Source organism: Pavona decussata, unplaced genomic scaffold (assembly GCF_977016875.1).
Source record: "Pavona decussata unplaced genomic scaffold, jaPavDecu1.1 SCAFFOLD_134, whole genome shotgun sequence".
NCBI classification, from domain to species: domain Eukaryota; kingdom Metazoa; phylum Cnidaria; class Anthozoa; order Scleractinia; family Agariciidae; genus Pavona; species Pavona decussata.
In genome coordinates this window covers 5,169,047-5,194,378 of record NW_028145547.1, presented here as the reverse complement: position 1 = coordinate 5,194,378, position 25,332 = coordinate 5,169,047, and the positions used below count along the sequence as shown (strand labels likewise).

Below are 25,332 nucleotides of genomic sequence, written 5' to 3'. Positions count from 1 at the left end.
ATGAAGCAATGGTCCTGTCGGCGTGCCAGCAAAGCGGGCACAATTCTACAACAAAGGTCTTTAGATTCTGGTACGAGTACCACTACGAATTTTTCCAATAGGCAAAAAGGGCGCGCGAGTGAACTGGCTTCATTTTGGCGGGAAAACGAGATAGCCGGCGTCATTTTACTTCCAGCTTTTTGTGAGAACGGCGTAGTGTCTAAAACAAGTCCTCGAAACGTAGGTGATCTCGCCTTTTTGGAATCACAAAAGGACTTAGCTTTCATTATTCAAAACAACTGCGTCAAGTTCACTGCTCACAAACAATAAAATGAAGCTTCCTGGACGTACTAGAATCCTAAGGTCTCATTTGCCTCAATCCGCCATATCTGCAGCAACAAGCTGTCTGGCTCTACATAAACGATAAGCAAGCCGATGACTAACAAAGCGAAAAAGAGAATAATTAAAAGTGATAGGACAGTGTGTTCACGCCAGATGCAATAGCTCATCACGCTTTTATTGACACCATGACTAATATATTTAATGCCACTTGGCACTTCTGGGGTACAATTCCACGTCAACATAGGCCACAGAACAAAATAGAGACAAGGTAGTGGTATGAGGAGTTAGTAAAGGTGTACGTATTCCTTCATATCATGTATGAAAAAGGTAACTGCAACTGACAGTGAGAATTGAGCAAGAAAGATGCAGAAATCAAAATAAAAGTGTTCGCAGAAGTCATTTAAAATTCTAGAGACTAGGTACTGAAGGTGGACTTGAAACAAACATGCATGTATAGCCATGGCCAACAAGGTGAAATAGTGAAAGAAGTGCTGTTTTCATAATAGTGAGTTTATCAAACAGCTGTTAATAACGTGCAACGTATAACAAGCGCGAGTACAGTGACAATTCTGTTATTAACAGTTACAGCAAAAAGCTTGCCAATCAAACAGCATTTTTAATACGAAACAATAGGGCAACGAAAGCAAGGAATTAATTCATTACAGTGAACGCCGGCCAAGCGTTCCTGTCGATAACGGACAAATGAATTCATTCTTCGAAAATTGATTCCGTTTGTCGATTCAATAATCCATTCATAAAATGAAAAACATTCAACATTCAAATTTAGCCTCGATTCAATAATCGGATCTTGATTGGATTAATGAAACAAAGAGAATAGAATAACCGAGATGCAAGATGAGATCTGTGAGAGTGTAAAATAGCTACATGCATTATCGGACAAGACAAAATATTGATCGATCAAACTAACACTTTCTACTTTCCCTACAAGTATTGTATTACCGAAACGGAAATGTCAATCAGGAGAGTCTTTATATGTAACAACGCCGGTAGAAAAAGTAATAACATGCTGTTCTAACAACGTGTTTATACAAAAATGGAATACCAATTAACAACTTACCTCTTCCTCATTCATGCCCACCGTGTTTAATTTGCCATGCTTCACCTTGGCCTCCATATATGGTAAGGCTTTGTTTCATTAATCCAATCAAGATTCGATTATCGAATCGAGGCTAAATTTATTTTACGAATGGATTATCGAATCGACGAACGGAATCTATTTTTGAAGACTGAATTCTTTCTTTTAATATAAATATAGTTAGTGTTACATGTAGTTTTTTAAATTGCATCCAATTTTAATTTATTACCGAATTAATTTATTATTATTAGTATTATTATTATTATTATCATCTCATTAAGCTAAAAATGTTAGTGAAAAATTATCTGAGTCATGACAAATTGACATTAATGTAAGTGACTTTCAATCAACCATGGAGCCACATGATGGCAAGTAGATTAATGAAGCTTTTGCTCACCTTGTTCGTCAAGTTCTTTCTTAAGTTGCTCCTGAATCCTCTCCAATTCATCCTTTTCATTCGTCGTGGTCTCAAGCTTTCTTCTCAAACTGATAATCTCATCCTCGGCGTTACTCAGATCCTGTTCCAGAGCCTCTTGCTTATCCTCTGACATTTTGTTGTCTTCTTTTGAAGCCTGAAGCTTGTTGTTAACTTCGGATAGTTCCTCAGCGTGTAAAGCCTAAACCAAACACGTTTTAAACATTAATTGGACTGTAACAAAAGGTGACGCAATTTTCTCATGAAATAACGGAGGGTTTCTTTCGTTATGAATTGTTCGGATTTAAAAAACAAGCAAAAATATCACGTGCAAGGCCAGAACGTCACCTTTCCTACAAGTCATTGTATAACTACAATGAAAAAAGATCGTTTCATAAGAAAGTTATAAACCGTTTCATTGCAAGGTGGCCAGGGATGCAGATCACGATAATAAATTTCTCCAGCTGGTAGAATAAGCAAGGTTTGGAAATTTGTATCTTGACATCAGAGCTAAACCTTTTGAATCTCCAATGTGCCATTCAGAAATAAAGCGGTATTGATTCCTGCTTGCTGTAAAATAAAAATAAATAATAAATTATCTTTGTTTAACGGAGTGACACCCAACATGATGTTATGACTGACAAACCTGTGGCCCTCAGATTCTGGATCGAATTGGAATTTGTAGGGAAAACTGGAGAACCCGAAGAAAAACCTCTCTGAGCAAGGACGTGAATCGACAACACACTCAACCCACATATAACGCTGAAACCTGGGCCACATTGGTGGGAGGCGAGTGCTCTCACCACTGCACCAACCCTGCTCCTCCAAAGATAGACATGCGTTCCTCTACATTCTTGACTTTAATTTTGAACTATGAATCTCCTAGGAAGTACAATGCAATGAGTTTGAGTTCAATTACCTTCAGCTGCTGAGCTTCTGCATCCTTCTCTGCAAGAGAACTCTGGAACTTGGCCATTTCTTCCTTCTTTGCTGTTCGTTCTTCTTTCAGCTTTTTCTTCAGGTTGGCGATAAGTTTGTTCCTGTCTGTGATTGACTTGTCAAACTCCTCCTGCCCTACACTGGCTTGCAAGCGCGTATCCAACTCAACCTTCTCCTGCTCACGCTTCTCAATCTCCAGCTTGAGATTCTGAAGATCAAGAAGAGCTTCCTGCCATTTGAGCTCCATCTGCTCTCCTTCATTCTCCTCATCGACAAGCTTTCTTCTCAGCTCATCTATTTCATCATCTTTCACTCTGACGTTTTCCCTAACTTGATCCAAAGCGGCCGAAAGCTGTTCTGTTGTTTGTATCTGAAGTTCCAGTTGGGATTGAAGGTCCTGCACTGCCTCCTCCTTCTCCTTTTGCGCATTTGCCAGTTGAGACTGAAGTTCCTGCAGGTCTTGCTCCTTCCCTTTCTCTGAATTTGAGAGTTGAAACTGAAGTTCTTCTAGGGCTTCTTCTTTCTCTTTCTTGGCATTTGCCAGTTGCGATTGCATCTCCTGTAATGCCTCTTCTTTCTCTTTTTGCGCATTTGCCAATTTAAGCTTGAACTCTGCAATGTTTTTCTTATTCAACTCAATCTTTTCCCGTATCTTGTCCTTCAACTTAGCGATGACTCCATCCTTATGAGTCTTGGTGTCTTCCAACTGTTTGGTAAGTTGCTCCTCGATTTGCGCCTTCTCGAGATCTTTGGCAAGGGAGAGTTCCCCTATCTTCTTACTGACAACATCGTCGACATTACTCCTCATTTGCATAAGCTCTTCTTCTTTTTGCTGCAATCTTTCTCCAAATTCACCAACACCTTGCATTTCGTCTTTGGTCCTGTTAGCTTCATCAAGTTGTTGTTTAACCTTTTCTAACTCTTTTTTTTGTTCGCCAAACTCCTCTATTAAGTTTTCCAATTCAGATGTCAGCCATTCGTGTTGCACCTTCAATTCATTAAGCTCCGTCTCTCTTGCAGTTTTCGCTTCTTTGACATCTTTCATCTCTGACACAACGTCAGATAGTTCAGCTTCAACGTTATCTTTTTCCACTTGCAACTGTTCTATTTGAGTGACCAGCTGCCTTTCTTGGGATAAAGGCCCAGCAATTTCGTCTGAAGGTGACTCCAATTGAAGCTCTCTTTCAGGTATCACGGTTAGCAATTCTCCTTCTACTGGTAAAACCTTTTCAATTTGGGTTTGCTCGACGCTTGAAACCTTGCTTTGTAGTGCTTCCACTTCTAATTCCCTGTCATGCAACTCTTTTTTCGCATTCTCTAACTCTGCAACATACAAATCTCGCTCCGATGTTAAAGAATTTAATTTGTCATCAGCATTACGCAATTCTAGTTCCAAAGAAGCCTTTTCTTTCGAGATCTCTTCTAATTGTGTCTCGAGACATTCCTTTTCTTGCTTAATGGCACTAGAGAAAGATTCCACTTCTTTTAGTTTACTAGCCACCTCTTCAGCAATTGCCAACTTTTCTTTGATTTCTTCACGTTCTCTGTTTAGTCCATTCAATTTCTGTTCCTGCTCTTTACAAAGCTGCTCAAGATTGTTCAGCTCGCTGCTGTTTTTTTCCAACTCTTTGTGTAACTGCTGCTCCTTTCCCAGCATTTCCTCAAGAACAACTTTCATGTCACCATTATCGTTCTCAAGATGAGTGATTTGTTGGCTTTTCGTGGTTAGCTCCTCGTTGGCATTTTTCAAGTCCGCTTTAAGTGCATCCAGTTCCCAGTCTGAGGCACTCAGTTTGTCTTTGAGGTCAAACACTTCTGATTCTAACGCTGTCTTTTCGTGGGAAACTTGTCTAAGCTCAGAAGCCACATCACTAAGATCTGATTGTAAACTGAGAGTTGTTTCTTCCGCTTTGCCAATTGACTTTTCTAGTTCACTTCCATGCGCATTCATCTCCTCAAGCCTGCTGTTTGCCAAGGACAGAGCTTTGGCGTTTTCTGACAATAAACTGTTCAGTTCCATGACTTCCTTTTCTTTCTCACCTAACAGCTCTTGTTGCTGTCTTAGTTTATCTTGAAGGTCTAGAACCTCCCTTTCCTTGGCGTTGATTTCATTGTTTAGCACTTCTTCCTTCTGAGATGCAACCAGTTCTTCCTCTACAACATTCTGCAGTTCAGAAAGTTCTGTATGCAGTGCGTTTACCTGGCTATCCTTCATGTCTAACTCTTCTTTGGTTTTCTTGAGGTCTGCTTTAGCAGATTCTAACTCTGTTAACAGAGCGCTTTGTCTTGCTGTACTTTCAGAAACAACCAGGGACATCTCCTTCTTGCCTTCATGGATAGAAGTCTCCAAAGATACCTTATCCGCTTCAGTTTGACGGAGTTGTGAATCAAGCTCATCACGTTCATTCATCAGTTGTCTTTTATCTTGCTCGAGGGAATCTAATTCTCCTTGAAGCTCTCTGATCTTTGAAGCAAAATTCTCTTTTTCCTCACAAGAAATCTGCCGAGCTTCTTCAACTTGGCCAAGCTTGTTTTCCAGTTCTTGTATTTCCTGGGTTTTAGCCTGGAGCTCATTCTTGCGTTCAATTAACTGCGCTAAACATGTTTCCATGGCTTCTCTCTCTTCCAAGAAAAGCTCCTTCTCTTTTCTCAGCTCATCCAATTCCGTTTTCTGGTTTTCGTTCTCAGCAAACACAGTATCATAAGACTTCTTAAGTGCCTGTGCTTTCTTCTTTAGAGCAGCAAACTTATTGTCTCTTGCTGCAAGCTGACTTTTGAGATCCTCAAGTTGGGCATTTGTCTCATTTAAGCTTGTATCAAGGTTTTCGACGCTCATGCTTTTGTCATCCAAACTAGTCTGTAGAGTTGTGAGCTCCTCTTCTTTGAGAGAAAGCTGCTCCCGAAGATCATTCATTTCTTCATTCCATTCACTGTATCGAGAATCAAAGTACCAACTTTGTTCGTTCAGGTTTGCATTTATTGAGTCAACCTCGTCCTCTTTCTCATCCACTTTTTGTTGCAACTCGGTGACTAACGTAGTCATTTCCGCGAGACGAGACTCCAGTTGCTCAACGTTTATGCCTTGCTCCGAAAAATTAGCCTTAAACTGGTTAAGTTCTTCTTCCTTACTCGTAAGCATTTCTCGAAGCTGATTAACTTGGGAAGAATTTTCAGCAAAACCGCTACGTGACTGCTCCAAATCAGCAAGCTGCTCATCCAACGTCGTCCGCAACTTGTCAGTTTCAGCTTCTTTTACTGTGAGTGAATCTTGCAGTTCTTTCACTTGGGCTGCCACCTCACTGTAGCTGATATTCAACTTTCCTATTTCATTATCTTTGCCCACGACTGCTTCTTGGAGCTCAGTAACTCGCTGATTTGTCTCTTTGAATTTTGCAGTGAGTTCGTCATAAGCAGACGTTTTCTCCTCTAGGCGAGCGTTAAGCTTCATTGAGTCAACGTCTTTTTCTTTAATAATTTCTTCAAGATCTTTGAACCTAGATGTCGCCTCATCATAGCTTGCGTTAAGGTCATTTAGGGCGGAAACATTTTCTGCTATTTCAGACTGTAGAGAAGCGTTCTCGCTTTCTTTCTGAGCAATAGCTTCTTCGCGTCTAGACAGCTCAGATACAAGCTCACTATATCTTGCCTCTCCTGTGTTTAAACTGGCTCTAAGAGTATCGATTTCCCCTTGTTTGTCAGTTAAGGCGCTGGTCAGTTCCTGCAACTGAGAACTCTGCTCAGTCAAGCGAGACGTCAGTTCTTGAAAGCTTGAGCCTTGGTCTTCCATGCTAGTTCTAAGCACACTTAACTCTGTCTCCTTAGCTCCAAGCAAATCATGAAGCTCTCTCATCTGGGAACTGGCTTCTGTGAAGCTCGACTTCAATTCTTCATATTCCAAACCAAGACCTTCAAGTCGATCCCTAAGTGAGCCAATCTCCTTATCCTTGTTTGCACTATCTTGTTCAAGATCCCTCACCTGGCTATTTGCTTCATCTAAGCTTGATCTGAGCAGTTGATGGACTTTCCCTTGCTCGTCTTGGCTGTTTTTCAGAGTTTCTACTTCTTCATCTCTTGCATGGAGTAATTGTTGTAGCTCACTCAGATGAGCGTCCCTGTGTGAGCAATCTGTGGTTAATTTTTCAACAATTCCATTCTTTTCTTCCAAGCTTGCCTGGAGAGCATTGATCTCTCGGTCTTTCTCCACCATAGAATATTGTATCTGTTCCCTTTGGTTTTCTGACTTGGCGGAGCTTTGGCTCAATTGTGCATAATGCAATTCCTGTTCTTCCAAAGCAGTTATCAGCGACTTCAGTGTCACATCTTTCGTTGCACAATTTCCCTCAAATTCTCGTGCTTTAATGACTGACTCTTCGTACCTTGTACTCATTTCCCTGCAAGTGGCTTCTTGGTCTTGTAATTTTGACTTTAGAGTCGTGATCTCATCTTCTTTTGCAACAAGTGCTTCTTGCAAGCCTTGACGCTGTGCAGTGTTTTCAGACACCACTTGAGTTAGCTCTTTATAACTAAGGGCTTGCTCTTCAAAGTTCTGCAGCATGGTATTTAGTTCAGACTCCTTTGCTTGCACAATTTCCTCAAGACCTTTCACTTGAGAGCTGGACTCAATCAAGCTGCTGTTTAAGTGCTCAAAGCTCATATCTTTTTCATCAGCGATTTCCCTGAGCTGCGCAATTTCAGCTTCCTTCTCTCCGATAGTTGTCGTGAGTTTCTGAATCTCTTCATCAAATTTGCCATGTTTAGAACGTAAGGACTCAAATTCTTCGGCTTGTCGGTCTTTGCTCTCTTGTAACGCCTTCAGCTCTTCCTCCTTGTTTGCCAACAGTACTTGCATTTCATTGACTGTGGAACACACATCTGTGTAACTTCCCTTGAGCTGCTCGAAGCTTGCTTCCTGCTCGCTAAACTCCTTCTCAAGCCTCTCCACCTCAGCTTCCTTACCAGCCAGTTGCTCTTGAAGTTGCTCTATCTGGGTGGTCGTCTCAGTAAAGCTTGCGTTTAGCATCTCAAAACCAGAGCTACTTTCCATCAATGCTCCCTGTAGGCTACTAATTTCTTTATCTCTGTCTTCAAGAACCTTGCTGTGGTCTTGAACACTTTGTTGGAGTTGAAGCTCAAGAGATTCAATGGCGCCTCTATTCTGTTGAAGCTCTTTTTCCAGGCTTTCTACATTCTGCGACTGCTTCAAGCACTCTTCTTGACTCAGGTCAAGTTGGCTACTAAGACCTAGAAAAGACATTTTTGCGTATTAGCACCTGGATGTTACCACTCCCAAACCACCAGACTCCACAACCAGATGCTACGAAGACTTATACAGTATTATTGTATCCCTGATAAGCAACCATCTTGCCATTGGCAAAGGAGGCCATTTCTGAGAACTGGTCGCAAGAGAATCTCAATATGACAGTTCATTGAGAACTGATTTTGAAGGGATTTTATGACGGTGGTCGTTCCATAGAGGAGGTTGACTACAAAAGTTGTCCACGAGAGGTATTCCACTGTATGTAACTAATAATATATATGTGAGAGTGTACAATGTACGAAACAAGTAAGAACCTCTTGGCTAGCGCTTTTGATGAACATTCACAATGGAGTGTTGAGTGTAAATGTACATGTATCTTGCACGGAAGCTGCTGATTGATGATAATTGATACATGAACTGACGTTTATGTTACAAAATGAACAAAAACTGGTACATGTAGTTTATTAAGCACAACAGGAACCTGGATACAATTATGTCGTTCGTTTTGTTTCCTTCAATGATAATAAAGTTTCAACAATGTAAAAAGTTTAAAAAAAAGTATCACTGCTTACTCTCAGATTTCTCCTTCTGCTCTGCTACTCGTTGTTTCAAAGAATCAACCTCTAACTGCAACTCGTTCTGTACAATGAATATAATAATGCTCCGATTAAAATGGCAATGCAATGCAAGGCATTAACATCAAGAGGACAGGCTTTTCTCCAAATAACCGGGCAATAAGAGCACAACACTAGCTTTTGAAACTCAGAACATGTGAAGCCACATTTAAAGGGCGCCGTCAGCAAGGAAAACAGTGAACCTCTTGGTTACACTGTAAATGAAATGTTTCAGTTTGTTAAATGGGGCACCCATATTACAATGTAGACCATTGTCACAGCATAAGCTTACGTATACATGTAATCCGATTTAGACACATTTGAACAACAGACAGCACACAAGGTCAAGTAACCTGAAAAATACCCGATTGAACGCTAGTCTATAAAAGTGTGACCCCAGCACGCTGTTAAGTTGCGTGATCCTGAACTGGTGCCAAGGGTGTGTGCTCTGAAGTCTCCCAAACTCAATGTGTGTTTCCGTCATTTTGTGTAGAAAGTTTTTGTTTTTGTTACAAAAATAAAACAAAATGTAAAGCGTTGTCATAACCATTTTGCCACTAAAGCAGTTTTAGGGAAATGGAACACATCTTGGTCTGTTGTAAATCTGATAAAAAATTATGCACTTCAGGATATTAAAAAGTTGTCTATGTTTTTCACTGCAAACAAAAGTGGAACACATAAACAGCCGTTAAAAATGAAAAGATTTTTTCCACCTTTACGTGGTAGGTGTAAAAATACGATTAAAAAAACAGTTAAAAAAATCAATAACAATAATTATTATAGAGAACATTGGAGTTACCCTGCTTGCAACTTAAGCAGCTGTGAAAACAAAGCCTGAAAAAAATTCACGCTTGAACTGGAAATCACCAGCTGTCAGTTTGCTTGACATCTCAGTTGGTATAACACTGCACTGGTATCACAGAGATCATCGGTTAAATTCCATTCAAGCCTCAATTTTGTGATGGTCTCTCACTTATTATTCATTCAGTTCAAACATACGTGTTCCTTTTATTTAACTTCTATCAGGTACAAAATATATTGACAAGTTCCCCCATTTATCATATTTGTTTTAGCACTTGGAAAATAAGAAGGTGTCACAATCACTGCTAAAACATTAAAAAACCATGCGCCAAATTTTAAGCTGTGTTAATTTTCATTTGGTTGCATTCGTAATTTAATAATTATTTGTTGCTGCTTTACAAAACAGACCACAGATAAAGAATGACTTTTGTTACATTATAACACTGTTATATCTAAGATGGCACTGTTAAAAATTATATTAGGTTAAATTAAAGTTAACAAGGTTAAGCCACACTTGTAATCATTACAGTAATTTGTTGGATAACAGAAAGAGGAGATGTTCACCTCATCGTCCATAACATAAACTTCTTTTTGTTGAAGCATTGTTTTAAAGAGATGAAGATTCTGTTGTTGCTGGGCGACTTTAGTTTCCAGGTACAACATGCGTTCATCTTTGTCAAACAGCTGAAATATGGGATTTTCTTATCAGAATTTACAAATGCCTTTGGATTCTAAAATTTTAGAATACGAACTTGAAAGTGGTGAAAGTGATGAAAAGAAATGAATGGCTCGAGAAGCTAGTGCAAGTCATTATAACGTTAATTTTATCATAAAACGGGATGATTAAAAGCGTTATTTTTACAAGTACGAGTTAGCAGTGACACTTAATTGCCTTGATATTAATTTGCAGTTTTATAAGTGTTTTAGACCACAAACTTAAATTACTCTTAAAAAATATGATCTTTTCACAAACGAATGGCTCTACAAGCAGGACAGTGTATATTTATGATTGTAATATCTGCATAATTTCACTAAAAACAAAACTTGCAATGCATTCAAATGCATGTAACTTACCTTCTCATTCAGAGGGGCTTGCATGATTTCCTCCTTCAGATTTGCTAATGCAGATCGCTCTAGTTCCAAGGATGCTCTAAATACATACAATATAAACACAAGTGTAAAATTTATGATCAACTCCAGTCCCAAACTATTATTTACTATACCACAACACTGGACCGCCTCAGCAGCAAAATGTTTAGATTAAGAACACAACAAATTTAATAATTCAATTATTGGTTTAAAAGGTCACATTAACGAGTTGTGATTTTCAAACCAGGTTGTAAATAATTATAATTACACATAAAACATGATCACTAGCATTAGAATCTCATCATGGTTTTTTACATGTACGTTTTAAAATTTAGATTCCAGTCTCTAAAACACGAGGAAACTAGTAGTAGTGTTAATTCCTCTGGACTGGATGCTAATCCATCGTAGGGTTACCCCGAGTAGTAAGTTGTCAGTACTCATTTAGACAACTGGGTGAAGAGAGACAATGTAGCATAAAGTTTCTAGTTCAGCGAAAAAACATGATAATGCGAAGAACAACCTGCACGTAACTTCAAACAATTGACAACCCAGTCTTCCAACTGAAAGTCTCAATTATTGAGAGATGGACCTGCCAACCACTACACCACTGTGGATTCAATAGCTGCAGCTACATGTATGTACAATGCGCTATACCTGAGTGTTTCATTCTCCTCCTGTAGTGCCTCCACATGCATCATTAAAGACTCCTCTGCCATGTGTTTGGCATGTTCGGCATCTTCATCTGAACTAATTTCCTCAGCCTTTTTCTGTTGTTGTTCTTTTTCTGCTTCTAGCATTTCCTCCAGTTCCTCCACCTTGCTCTGTAAAGAGTCACGCTCCTGCAAGAAACAAGAAACTCTGAGACAATTTCACACACGAGCAGCAGAAGCTTTTCACTGAGTAAAATGTGTCACACCCCAGGGGGGGTACTCGGGTATATTAGTTACGGGGAGGTGCGAATGAGGCCAAATTTTGAAACCCAAAAAAAGTCCCGTCATGCTAAGGAAAACCCCAAAAAAGTCCAGCAGCCAAAAACGTAACCCAAAAAAAGTCCAAATTTTTTAAGCATCAAAAACAATAAAAGTACAAAACACCAAGAGAATGCGAGATAATATTTCATGCGTCCGACTTTATTCATTCCTCGTGCATCTGTCACAAAACTTTAGGCAGCCTGCCTAAGGGCAAAAAAAGTCCACCAGAAAATTTCAAACCCAAAAAAGGTCTTCACACGTCCCTGTCACTAATATACCTGAGTACCCCCCTGGGTGTCACACAAACATAAATTCACTGTACCTTGTACCTGTAGTTAAAAAAACTTTTGAACAACAAAAATGAAACACAAACCAATGAAAAGTCTTACACTAAATGTACTTGTTGCATTAGGCTAGCAGGGAACAAAAAGTGGACTAGGTTAAAAAAATAAAAAATTATTAATAATTAACTGCTAACTCGTACTTGTAAAAGACGGGCACAAGACACATTATTCATCTGGACAAATTATCTTCCATTGTTCGTCTTTCAGACTTTAATGACGCACAACGGAAAATAAATTAATGTAGTTCCTCCAGACAGATAATGCGTCTTGTGCCTGTCTTTATACAAGAGATGAATAACCAGACGAAAAACAAAATAATGTTTGCCCACGTTCGACCAGACAGATAAAGTGTCCTCTAGTATATAAAAACAGCCAATCATGCCTACATTAAGGGCGAAGTATCATGAGGTTTTTGATATCTTTTGTTAAAAATGATGAAATAAGACCTTCAATCACCTGCCAAATATTCTAGAATGACGAGAGGAACGAAATCAACTCAATTCTTGAAAGAAACAACTTGTGATCTGTTCTAGCGCATTTTGGAAACAAAAATGCGAGAACTTGAAAAACATTAACCTAATATTTTTCAAGTTTCAATACAAACCGGCCTACCCTGTCTCTGGCCAGAGGCACTAATCGACAGTTTTATTGCACTGGGGTGATATTTTTTAACAAACTTGACAATTATTTCGTTGTTTTGGCTGACAGTCAAACATTTTTGGGCTTTGAAATGACAGCAAATTTTCGTGATACTTCCCCTTTAAGGCAGACATCAGCAAATAACCTGTCTGTCACACTGACAAAGAGTGAGCTTCCAAACTCTGGAAGTGTTACCTTAGTGATAAGATCAAGTCTTCGCTCCATGCAGTACCTCTCTTCTTCAAGTATTTTCATAACATTAACAAATCCAGATTCCTCTGAAGTAGAACCCACAATAGTTGACATGGTGCCACTGCCATCCAGCTCTTCCTCAGGCTGATCATCTTCTTCTAATGATTACAATCAACAAGGCAGAGTATAAAACATTAAATTTAAATTTCTTCTCATAATTTTACCACCCCTTTGTGCGCATGATCTGAGGAAAAAAGTATGACTGCTCGCAGTCTATGTTTTATTGTGTTTACATGTACATGTTTTTGCTCTATTTACAGTGTGACTGAGAAAACTTTGAACACTAAGAGTTATTTCCGGAATGTTTATTGTTTTATCACCAATCAGACATTAAATCAAACCACAAGAAAAAACTACAAACCACAAAAATAAAAATTATTACCCTAACAGCTTGCAGTAACTTATTGATCTCAAACATGTACCTACACCTGTAATAGGCATTTGTTCCAAAAACATTATGGAAATACATGTACAATGATGTAATTCTAGCGTTTACAGTTTGTTTTCTTAGTCAAAATGCAACAAATAAAATTATATGCAGTCATGATTTCTATTGGCATGTGGCCCACATCAACTGCCATGCATGCACTGAAAACGAGTGAAAAATTAATACTCCACTGAGATAAAAGGTTTTTACTCTAGATAATACATTGTTATTTCCAACTTTGAATTGATTGAGTCAAGCATCAGATTTGTGATAGAATGCTAGTGGATTTATACTGACTGATAAGTAAATGATCTCATTGACAAGATATAACAAAAGTACATAAGACAGAGTTTGATCGCTTACCAAACATACATGTACAGTGTAGGAAACATACTATTAGCACTGCCCACTCTGCTCAGGGTAAGCCAAGTAAGAAAGAACAGACAAGCACAGATGGAAGTCACCTGTCCCATATACCTGTCTGCACAGCATGCAATTTTAATGCACACTTCTCACTCAACCATCCCTGAGAAGAAAGGGTAACTGCTCTTGGTGAACACTGGCATACAACTATGGAGGACAATGGCGTATTTGTGGATGGAATTTAGGTCCTTGATGACTTTGTTGTGATCAGGCATCTGCTGAAATCTCAAAACTCTGCAGAACTCTTGGGCCTGAGAAGTATTTTTCAAATCCATTTGCTTTCAGTTGGCTATAAAAATTAGTGAAAAAACGGAACGACATTTCGGTGTCATCATTTTTCCCTAATTTTTATAGTCAACGGCATTTCTAAATTTAATCTTATTTACTATCAAACAGTGGTAAATTTTTTTGGTGCAAACAACCCCAATGTATTTCTAAATCTTTTGCAAAGTTTTCAAATGTTTTTTTTTTTAATTGAATATTTTCTGCTTATGAACACTCTGTATGCAAAATAATTTTTCGGATCCAGAAATTTTTTCAGTGGTTTTGAGGAACACCATCTCACCCTTAGAGGGTGTGTAACCTGATATAAAAACACATCAGTTGCAGTACATATATTCCTGTCTTTCTATTGTGATAATTTTTTTTATATAAAGACTAAAGAACACTGATTTGATCACATATCAATCACAACAAAGACATCTCAAAAATTTTAGTGGATGCCAGGGATTATTTTTTAAATTACATTTTAAGTATTTTTTTAATGTGACCAAGCAAACCTCTTGAGTTCTTACTTAAATAATACCTACCTTGATCTAAAGAAGCTTTCTTGTCAACAGCAGCTAATTTTCCTTTTTTGTCTGTTGTTCTTACAAACTCTTCCAACGCTTGTTCTAGTTCTAGTCGCTTTGTTTCTGCACTTTCTTTTTCTTCTTCAAGCTGTGCTAATTGCTTCTGGATGGCTAACTTTTCTTCTCTTTCATGAAGCAAATGCAATTCAACCTAAATTGAATGAAAAATTTATACAGTGAGCTACATTTTTTGTGTACATTTACATGTAACCCAACTGGAGTTCGTAAAAAAAATTAGGGCCCAGGACAAGCAGTCTTAAAAGCTGCCAAACGACTTTTGTTTTCATATTCACTAAGGGCAGTGTGCAGTGACTGAACATGTAAATGCATGAAATGTGGATACAATTGTACACTGTGTGGAAATGTGATTCATTACTGTGTCATTTACTGAATAATACATTATTCTCATTTGTTCACCAGTCTTAAAATATTACATCACATTTCCTTTCACTGCGCATATGCCACTCATTGAAATTCCAATCCTAGCAGCTGCAGTATGCAGGATGTTTGTCCCATGAACCTAGTCTAATGGCCTTAGCTCCCATGAGTCTCCTGTAGCTAAGGTCTTAGGTTCGACTCCTGATAGGAGTACTCAGAATTTCTTTTTTGGAGTTTGCCTGTGTCATTACTGAATAATGCATCATTCTCAATGTGATTCATTTTACAGTTGTGTACATACTTCTTGCTTCTCCTTGGATAGTTTCTCCTTTTCATTCTGCAGACTCGTAACCTTAGCCTTGGCTTGAAGCTTGAGCTTTCCAATCTTGGCACTCAAATCTCGATTCTCTTTTTCCTTTGTTTCAATCTCAGCTCTCACTGCTTTAAGCTCCTCAGAAATCGTGTTGTTCTGATCAAGAGAACTTTGTAGTTGACCATGAAGAGCTTTTTCGCTTTCTTGGAAAGCCTGCTTTTCGTCCCTGAATTGTTGCTCTTTTTCGGCATCAAGCAGCAGAAGCCGTTCTGTGACGTTTTCTTTGGACTCAAGCTCAGTGAGACTTTGTTTCAAAGAAGCGACCATCTTCTCCAAGTCACTGTTTATCTTCATCTGAGACATCACCTTCATTTCCTTTTCACTCAATTCAGTCTCGTGCTTTTCTTTAACATCTGCAAGTTCTTGGTCCTTGGCCCGGACTGTTTCTTGAAGCAACTGCATCTCGGCTATGTTATCTTCCATCAACTTTTTTAAAAAATCGATCTCTGTTTGTTTTTCTGTGGAATCCTTTTCAAGTGAGCTTATCCTTTCAGACAGGCTCTTGATCATCTCTTCCCTTTCCTTGATTTTTTCTTCAAGTAGCGCCACTACTTTATCACTGTGAGAGGGTGGCGAGGCCCCCTCACTGCTCAAGTTTTTTTCCTGTATGGCTCTTTTTAGGACTTGAATGGCTTCATCTTTGGACTGAAATTTACAAAAAAGGAAAAAGGCAATTATTTATATTTAAACTACAGCCAGCATACAAAACCACTGAGACACAATTTGTGATGCTAGTGTACATGTACTGTACACATGCACCACAAAAAGTCATGGCCTAAGTATCATGCCTCAGTGGGACCACCACATGTAAATTTCTAGATTTGTGTAACTTTAACATACATTCATGTACCGGTTAGCTTTACATACTTAAAGTATAAACAAAATTAAAGAGTGACATTTTGTAAGCAGCAGGTGGAGACATAAAACATGAACACGACTCAACTTTTCAAGCTGTTCATACTGTTCATCACTTCTTATTATTTTTATTTATCTAGTCATTAATTTTGCTGACTCTCAGGTAAAAAAAAAAAATGTCATTCCAGATACCAGGAACTTGCATGCAAACCACAAGCCAGGGCTTTTCCATCTAATCCCATAACAGGGTTATCAGAAAATTCTAAAGCAAAAAGCGGCCTTTTGAAAGTAACCAGTTGACAAAAAAACAAAGAAATGCTATGCTATGCTATGCTATGCTATGCTATGCTATGCAAAGAAATGCCAGATAGTGAAGTACATTGTACATGTAAAGAAAACGTTTATTCTGCCTACAATACCTCAATGATCTGCGTCTTCTCCTCCAACCTTTCCTTAAGGTCATGTTCAGTTGTCTTGTAGACTTGTTCAGCTTCAGCAAACTCAGCAGCAAGAACGTTTTCCTTTTCTTGAACATGCTGCTGAAGCCTTAGGACAGTTTGTTTGTGTTCTTCCTCAATTTCTTGAATGTGCTGCAACAGTGAGACCTTCTCTTGCTCCAACTGCAAGTGTTGTTACATGTACAAATAGGAGAGAGGACAGTTCAGTGTTTGAAGTTATACTATGTAGTTTATACTTGTGTATAGAGTTAGAGACTGAAGTAACAAGAATATGAATTCTTTAAAACTACCACTGTCACATCTTCAGTAACTGTAGATAAACAATGTTCAACAATATTGATAAAAATCTTAGTCCCCCCCCCCCCCCCCAACCCAAAGTGGAAGCATGATCAGCTTTGTGACATGCTTTGCCTGCAAGCAAGCTCTCCAATAAGAGTGACTAGCAAAGCAAACCCCAAAAGGATTCCTTTTGCAGCTGGCACCCTAGCCCGCAATCCAAGATTGGAGAGCTTGCTTGCAGGCTATGACATGCTCAGCAAATTATGTATCTACATTATGGTGTATTAATTAGAAAACTGTATTTCAACAAAAAAACAAAAATTACTTTAACAAAGACTCTGGACAAGAATTTCCATTTTTTGTCAGCCATAAATTTTTGTGTCAACATTTTTGTATCAAAACAGCTTCAGGAACTGTACGATCAAAGTACAAGTCAGATTGCATTGACACAATAATGACTATTCAATTGCAAATTTATAATTATTACAAGTGTACATGTAACAATCATTATGCCAAGCACTGTCTTGTCTCTTTGTTGCTGCTTATCAGAAAAGGATGCTCTATATTTGAATGGGACCCTGATGTTGATCATCAGGCATAATAATGTATTTCAATCTGTGGGTTCTATATCTACAGTACCAAAATACATAGCAAATCAATCCTCATAAAAAGAATAATAAAAATTAATACATATGTATGTATCTAAACTAAAACATTATGTTAGAGATAATAATATTAATTTTAATCCAACTACAACTGATTTGTATTACTGTATCTTTTTAAAAATTGTACTAGGTAAATAGACTGGTTTAATTTGTTGTACATGTTCACTTGCATGACAGAAGGAAACTAGCAATGGAATAGAGAGGCTGACAGTGTAGTGTCAAACCACGTGTAATTATAAAAATGAAAGGCTGTCAAATAATTTATAAGAGTAATGTGGTGTAAATGATCAAACGGTGACATTAAATTATTTATCCGGCAGACAAAGTCTTGAATTTAAGTTCTGGAGTTCTACAAATGGTATATTATTTTTTATTTTAGGTTAAATTAACAACCTCTTCAGCCTGAGTTATGTAAGCCCTTACTTTTTCTGCAGCAGCAATCAATTCACTTTTCTCTTCCATTTCCTTCTTGACTGCAATAACCTCTCTCTTAGCTCTCTCAGCCTCATCAACAGATTTCTCAACTCTGACATTCATTGCTTCAAGCTGCTCTCTTAGCGTGCCGACAAGTTCATCAGCACCACTGTCAAGATTCTTCATGGCTTTGAGTTGATCGATAACTTGATCACGGCTTTCTATGAGCCTTTTCTGAGCATCAAGTCGATCCATCAAGCCTTCAATGGTTTTGTTACGATCCTCCAGCAGTTGTTTGCTTTCCTCGAGTTTAAGCTGGAAACCCTCTGCAGTTCTGATCTTGACCGCTAACTCATGCATCACTTTCTCCTCATTATCTCGCCCCTGCTGCTCCAGTCGTCTCACTAGGCCTTCACTCTCATGTAGACGTTTCTCTAAATCTTGAATAACAACATCTTTTTTGGCAAGTAATGCTTTGATCTGTTGGATGTTTTGGGTTGGATTACTCTGAAAGAAAAAAAAAAAACAACCTTATCAGCAAGCAAGCTTTGGGCCAGAAATAACAATAAAACAACCCTCATCCCCCCCCCCCCCCCCAACCAATGGTCAATGGAAATTCCATAGGGGAAAGGGTTTTTGAACTGGAATTTCCAGACTTATAAAAGCCCTCAGTGAGGGAGGGGGCACAGTGGGCAGGAAGTCTAATACACAGCCACTTAGTGGGAGGAGCATTCTGTGAAGACCTAAATAGCAGCTATAAACATAGGATACATGTACATTTTATAAGTACTATTTTACTGTACGTGGCATGCTTTCAAACTTACAGTAATTGACTACCATTATTTCTAGTTAGTTACATAAACCATGTTGTTAAGAAAGCTATAATCCATGTTAATGAATGTGCACCCATTTTCATTTTACATTTTGCTGTTTATACACAATTATATGTACAGTGTCCATGTGTAATTACATAACAAAGGCAACAACATCTTCCTGGCTTACTTTGAAGGCCTTTATGTTATTCTCCCCTTGAGTTTTTAAAAGCTACCTGTATATGTAGGCCATAAAGCTCGTATAGAAATGTTGCAAACAAAAGACAAACAACACATCTGTTCAAAAAATAACACTGGTGAACTCTTAGGATGAGACCAGAAAAACAACTTATTTTCAGCAAATCAACATTATCTGTAGCCCGCGAATGCAGACGTATTTCTGGCTGTTGCTTATCTTTGGCAGGGAGAAGTGACAGCCGGAAATGTCTGCATTCATAGGTTACATTATGTCCATCTTCCAGTCCAAACACTTTCACTGTTTTTGATTAGTAAGCCACATACACAACAAAATGGTACATACAGGGTCCTGAAATTCTGAGGAGAGCTCAGAAGCCTCAAGTGATGGTCCAGCTCTTACATTTTCTCTCAACTGAACTAGTTCTTCCTATAACAAAAACAAATAAATCATGTTGTCAATTTTCTTTCAATAATCATTCTGAAACTAACAGTTTGTAAATGTTGAATCTAGTATCTATGGTTATATATATTGGGTGCATATACTATGTGTATTTGACATTGAAAGCTAATTACACTTATCACTATTGAGCAACCTTGAATCTAAGTACATTAGTTATTACAATCAGGGCTTCTGTTATTACACGATGGTGCGATTTCGCGTAATCGGCCTCAAATCGCATCCGATCGCATAATTCCGAAAAAATCGCATAATGCATGAAAAATCGCACAATTTGAACAAAACAGACTATAAATTATTGCTTTAGCTTAAAAAAATCCAAAGATACACGTCATTTCAAGGTGATTTTACCTTTCAAAAACTTCAGAAACCTTTCAACCTTCGATGTTGTTAAGATCGATCTCCAAGGCATTATTTGCGTGTTTACGCGGTCGGGGCCTGGTACTAAATTTAATTCTAAAGCCATTGCCTATTGATACGGCAAAAACAATCCTTTGCCTTAGAAATCCTTCTGCATTATGGCAGAAACCAGTATCACTACTGACGGTTTTTTAGAAACCACAGCCATGGATCCTCTCCATGAGGATTCGCCTATGGAAACGGGAGATTTGAACAAAGAGGAAGAAGCAGCTCTCTTGTGCAGAAACCCCGGTGAAGACGAAGATCAGAGAACGAGATTCCTAGCGCTCAGGTCAACCAGGACCGTACGAAGAACACAAACAATCAGCAGATCGAGACACGAAAAGTCAAACAGCCTGTACGTTCAGTTGTATCGAGCAAAAACAACCAGAGGGACAGGAAACGTCCCCGAGACGAGCGCGAAAAGTCCGCCAAAACGGCCGCTAACTCCGATGCAAAGAAAGCCCGCCAAGATGAAGAGCAGAGCTCCTCCATCCAAGAAAAGATAGACAGCTCCAATCAAAGCACTGATCGGCAAGCTGAAAAGTCATCTTGAGAAGGGCACATGCCCTAAGACTTTAAGATATAGCGCGAGGGCTAATATTACGCCCGATGAAGACTTTAAGAACGAGATAGGCTCGATCAGAAAGAGAGCAGAACAGGCTCTCGTAGGAGCGCTGGTGAAATATCACCATAGGCGCGTAGAACGTTTAACTAGCAAGCTTCGTAAGCTCGAACAGTATAAATCTCGCAGAAATACTGTAACTAAGCCGACGTCTCACCAGAAAACGCAATCACCGGCTAGAAAGAAAACTGTCAACAAAGGTGACAATGTAAACGAGCTAGCCGCAGAGTTGAAAGCTGGGAGGTAAATAGCAAATTCTACAAATACATGTAGAGTTTAACCAGGAAATCAGCGCGTGCAAAAAACACTTATACTAACCTGTTTTACTCCAATTTACAAGTATGCATATACGTAGATGCTAAATTATTGTTCCTTTATGTTCTAATTGTCGTTTGAACAGCATAAAAGTGGTTTTCTTCCTCTGAAACCTAGTAAAACATGCATAAAAAAGCTCCAGAAAAAATCGCATAATTTTCCGCATAATAGTCCCTTCTTATCGCATAATTTGCCATGAAAAAATCGCATAATTTCCATTTTTTTATCGCACTCTATCAGAAGCCCTGTTTAACAATAAAAACTCAGTCTCTGCAGCTTACAGTTCGTCAAAGTTGTGTTATGAATGTATCAATGAATGTACAAATACCAGAAAATTTTATATGCCTATTTAATAAGCAAACTACTAAATTCAGGGTAAGCAAAAAGGCATCTGGGTAGCCTTTAACTGATATCTGCTTCCTGAAGAAATGTATTTGATGGATAACTACAAAATGGCGTCAGATCATCAGCTAGCCACACACTATGGCCCAGTTCAGACACCGAACTTTTCATGAACCGAATTTAATTCAAATTAAGGTCGGCCCAAATCACAAAAAACCCTCCTTTTGATTCAGATGCCGAACTTAATTAGCCTAACTTAATTTACTTGAAGTAAAACAAATTGAAATGTCAGCATTTTTTTTTTATTTTTTTTATTTGAAATATGTTATAATAATTTATACATTAAGTTCAGCTCATGAAAAGTTCGACGTCTGAATCAAAGCCGTTCCAGAGCCAAAATTCCCGGCTGAGCCAGGCGGGAAGAACGGCTGAGCCACTCAAAATTGAAACAGAAGATCTCAACTGATTCAGACGCCGAACTTTTCATGTACTTAATTCGAGGTATTAGGTTTGGCTCATGAAAAGTTTGGCGTCTGAACCGGGCCTAAGAGATTCTTTTGCAATGAACAGGTTTCACCTTGAGGGAATCAAAATTAATCAAAAATGGCACCCCTCTCAACGAAGCAGATGATATCAAAGCTAACTCATCTTGCATTGTTTATGTTTTGAAGGATAACACCAAAGTGAAAACCTGGGGAAAGAGTTAAATACAATAATAGACGAAAAGGCAAGAGTGGGAAGATCTAATTGAATTTTAGTGTTACTTTCACCATAAATTTGCATGTTTGCTTAGATACTTCTCTTGACAACACTTTTTGAAATTAAAAGTCAGACAGATGAAACGTTTTTGACAGCTCTAGATTACAATGTCTACCTAAATTACATAAATATGCAAAATGCTATTGGTCAGCATTAAGTCATTAAAAGTCTCTATCTACACTGTATGCATTGCAATTCTTTCATCTCTACGAAAACATCATTTAGCTTAGCAAAATAGCGTGCAGTTGATGTAATAGATTTCCTCTTAAGCTTATATAATTAACTATAGAAAAAATATATTTCCCACCTACAAATAAACAATTTGTGCTTGAAAATAATTAATGCTTACAAGGAATTTGTGCCCATAAAGATACTCCAACGAACTCTTCCTAAAAGTCAAATATACATTTAAACTATTCTTCCTGAATCGATAAGCTTATTAGTTAACTAGCCAAGTGTAGAAACTAACATGTAAACACAAAATTTTACTTGGTGAACACCTCTTTCTGTCGCAATAACTTCTGGAATTCGCGATTAATTTCTTCATTCCTCTTCTCAGACTCACTCAAAGCTCTTCTAAGTTCTGTGGTCACATCTTCATCCTTGAAACGAGAATTACACCGTTAAAACAAAACAGAAATCGATCATCAGTGCGTATATTTCAAAAATCGAATGAATGAACCTTGCGTTGCGGTGAATTTCCTGCCGTTGCCTCCACGTCGTTGTCTGGATCTTCCCCTAAGGATTCCTCCAGCTTATCCTGCACGGCTTGCGCCATGGAGGAAAGTCTACCCCACATTGTGGAGGTGGCAGACTGCTCCAAACCCTAAGAGTTAGCGTGTTATTTGAGGATTAGTTCGCTCGCCATCAGCTGTACATAATATAAAGGTTACATGTTGTTTGACTCCTTCGAATTCTAAACTACACGTCAGCTGGAGGCTTGGCTACTCGGTTCGATCCCAGTCTCGCGAGAGGAAATAATCACGCGCCAGTTATATATCGCGCCAGTATCGCGCCACCTCATCCACTTTGAGTTGCTCAAATTCTTCATAATTGTAATGTTGATGATAGTTTTTCCCATTTGACCACGCGTATGTTAGTCGATGATAATTTTTCGGTCTGTTGTTTTCCCCAACAGCGCTCTCTAGACTTTCTAGCTATAGACTACATATAGTTGTGGCTAAATGACCGGCAGTCTGATATCGACTGATATTTCATTTTGTACAAATCCAAGGAAATCAATGGAACTGATCCAAGCCCATCTATTCTATGTCGATTGAGAAGTGCTGAGCGAATAAAGTGATTCAGGAGAGCTCTATAGTTCTCAAGTCAAACCCTTGGTTTGCGCTCGGCATAGAGCACGAACGGAAGCCATGAGTTCGTGCAGGAGGTCCTGGTTCGTGACATTTTCGGCTCGAGGCCGACTGCCGGTCAATATCCTCAAAACACCTGACGAAATGACCGGCAGTCCGATATTTTGGACAAATTCAGAGAAATCAAAGGAACTGGTCCAATCCAAGCTATTCTATATCGATTAGGAAGTGTTAAGTGATGATGATGGTATAAAGTGGCCGCCTTAAAGAGATTTGAGTGCTGACGTTTCGAGCGTTAGCCCTTCATCAGAGCGTTTGGCCAATTTACACATTATAGTCAGGTCAACTCTTTTTTTTCCACACTTTTTATCTCCATTTTTCAGGTACAAAGTACAGCGCTTGTATCACGAGTCAATAACATAATTGCACGTTAACTACATTAGCTACAAACAATTATAGTATAATTAATAAAATTATGTTGTAACAGATGATAAGTTGCTATTACGTTTCGAGCGTCATCCCTTCATCAGAGCGTTTGGCCAATTTACAAATTATATCAAATAGAAGAAAGATCCTCACAGTTACTACGCAACTTAAAGGGGAAGTATCATGGGGTTTTTAACCTCTTTTGTTAAAAATGGCGAAATAAGACCTTCACTTTGCTACAAAATAATTCTAGAACAAAGAGAGGAGAGAAATCAACTCAATTCTTGACAGGAACAACTCGTACTCTGTTCTAGCACATTTTGGAAACAGAAATACGAAAACTTGAAAAACATTAGCCTAACATTTTTCAAGTTTCAATCCATTCCGACCCCTGTTACTCTGTCTCTGGCCAGACGCACTAATCGACAGTTTTATTGCACTGGGGAGATAATTCATAACAAAACCAGACAATTATTATTTTGTTTCTGTTGTCAGAGAAACATTTTTGGGTTTTGAAATGACATCAAATTTTCGTGATACTTCCCCTTAAAGCGGTTGCGAAAAAAAAGCCTGGAAAAATTTTTTTCAGGCTTTCTTTTCGCAACTACTTAAGTTGCGTAACGGGGGTGACAACTCTAACAAACGCTGTTTCGGGACTAAGCCAAAATTGTTCCGGGAATCTGGAGATTTTTCCGGGAATCGGGACACTTAGAAATTTTTCCGGGAAACACGCTACAATTCCGGGACATTGCAGAAAAAAATCGGGACATCAAAGGAGATGTATCCCAAAAATTCGAGAGGATGATCAAAATTTCTGGGACGGCTAAGGTTAGACCCAGTATTGCTGAAACAGCGTTTGTTAGAGTTGTCACCCCCCGTAAAGAGGCGAGCCGAAATTAAATTTTAGACAGCGTTGGTCCAAAAACTACCGACTATCAGAAATGAATAGTATAATCACTCACATTGAGACCAGAATTCTCCACAGGCTTAGTCGATGTTGGTGAGAATTTACCTTGACTTCGACTAAAGCCGATCATGATTAAACAAAGAAGACAGGAAGAGAAATTAATCCCTCTTATTTTCTTGTGACTCTAGTTATAAAAAGAAAATATTTAGTTTAGCTCACTCTTAGCATATTTTATTTTTACTTGTAAATATATCTAAGTTTAATTGAACTTATGTTCGAACCGAGAAGTTACTAACATACACTCCGTCTCCTCAGGGTCACCCATACCCAGCGGTTCCTTTTTTGTCATACCTTTTCGGAAAGCATTTACTAGCCTCAGAAATTCGGATTAGATTGTGACTGAAAAACTAGCATTTTCCTTATTCAACTGATCAGGTTTTCATTGACAATAAATTTTCACAGGTCAGTGAGCAAGTGGTTTTCCTCTTGGAGTTTCTCTACAGAAGCAATTTACCTCGCCGTTGTTCAACGGGGAGACAGAGGTCGTTCTATAATAAATGAACAGAAGGCTGCATTTCCGGGACTTTTAAAAGTTGCCGTACTTTGAAGCGAAAGGAAGCTTCGTTGTGAAATTTAGGCGATTTTAAGTGACTAAAGGTAATTTTGGGCGACTTAAAGAAGACGCAATGAAAATTTTTTATAAGGTGCAGCGCTTGTGTTTTTGACTTATTCATGTGAAAAATTTCTGAACCGCGGCCTGCTCCTTTCGAAGAAAGAATAAAAGTTCTTATCGCATTTGCATTTATATAGTAAACCCACTTCAAAAGAGGAAGGAAGCCAGACTTGACTGCCTACTGAATGAAGCCGCAAACTAGCAAACTAAACCGGCGGGAAAGAAGCGTTGGGATCCAGAAGTTG

The 25,332-nt window shown here is 38.6% G+C and overlaps 1 protein-coding gene across 2 annotated transcripts in view; it reads right to left on the bottom strand.

Annotated features, from left to right (window-relative positions):
* The window catches only part of LOC146467902 (uncharacterized), a 36,520-nt gene extending 13,834 nt beyond the window's left edge, over positions 1–22,686 (bottom strand). Inside the window, exons 1-14 of one of the 2 annotated variants that reach the window (XM_085125568.1) lie at positions 22,451–22,686; positions 22,269–22,370; positions 19,215–19,298; positions 17,871–18,368; positions 16,465–16,665; positions 15,119–15,835; positions 14,398–14,590; positions 12,682–12,836; positions 11,187–11,371; positions 10,518–10,593; positions 10,008–10,127; positions 8,601–8,667; positions 2,752–8,012; positions 1,815–2,034 (exon numbers count right to left, since the gene is read on the bottom strand). In XM_085125568.1, the coding sequence (XP_084981694.1) occupies positions 1,815–2,034; positions 2,752–8,012; positions 8,601–8,667; positions 10,008–10,127; positions 10,518–10,593; positions 11,187–11,371; positions 12,682–12,836; positions 14,398–14,590; positions 15,119–15,835; positions 16,465–16,665; positions 17,871–18,368; positions 19,215–19,298; positions 22,269–22,370; positions 22,451–22,567 (7,996 nt within the window). In that variant the 5' untranslated portion in view covers positions 22,568–22,686. The remainder of the gene's footprint in view (positions 1–1,814; positions 2,035–2,751; positions 8,013–8,600; positions 8,668–10,007; positions 10,128–10,517; positions 10,594–11,186; positions 11,372–12,681; positions 12,837–14,397; positions 14,591–15,118; positions 15,836–16,464; positions 16,666–17,870; positions 18,369–19,214; positions 19,299–22,268; positions 22,371–22,450) is intronic. The other variant, XM_085125569.1, reaches the window with a different exon arrangement.
* Positions 22,687–25,332: the final 2,646 nt, after the last annotated feature.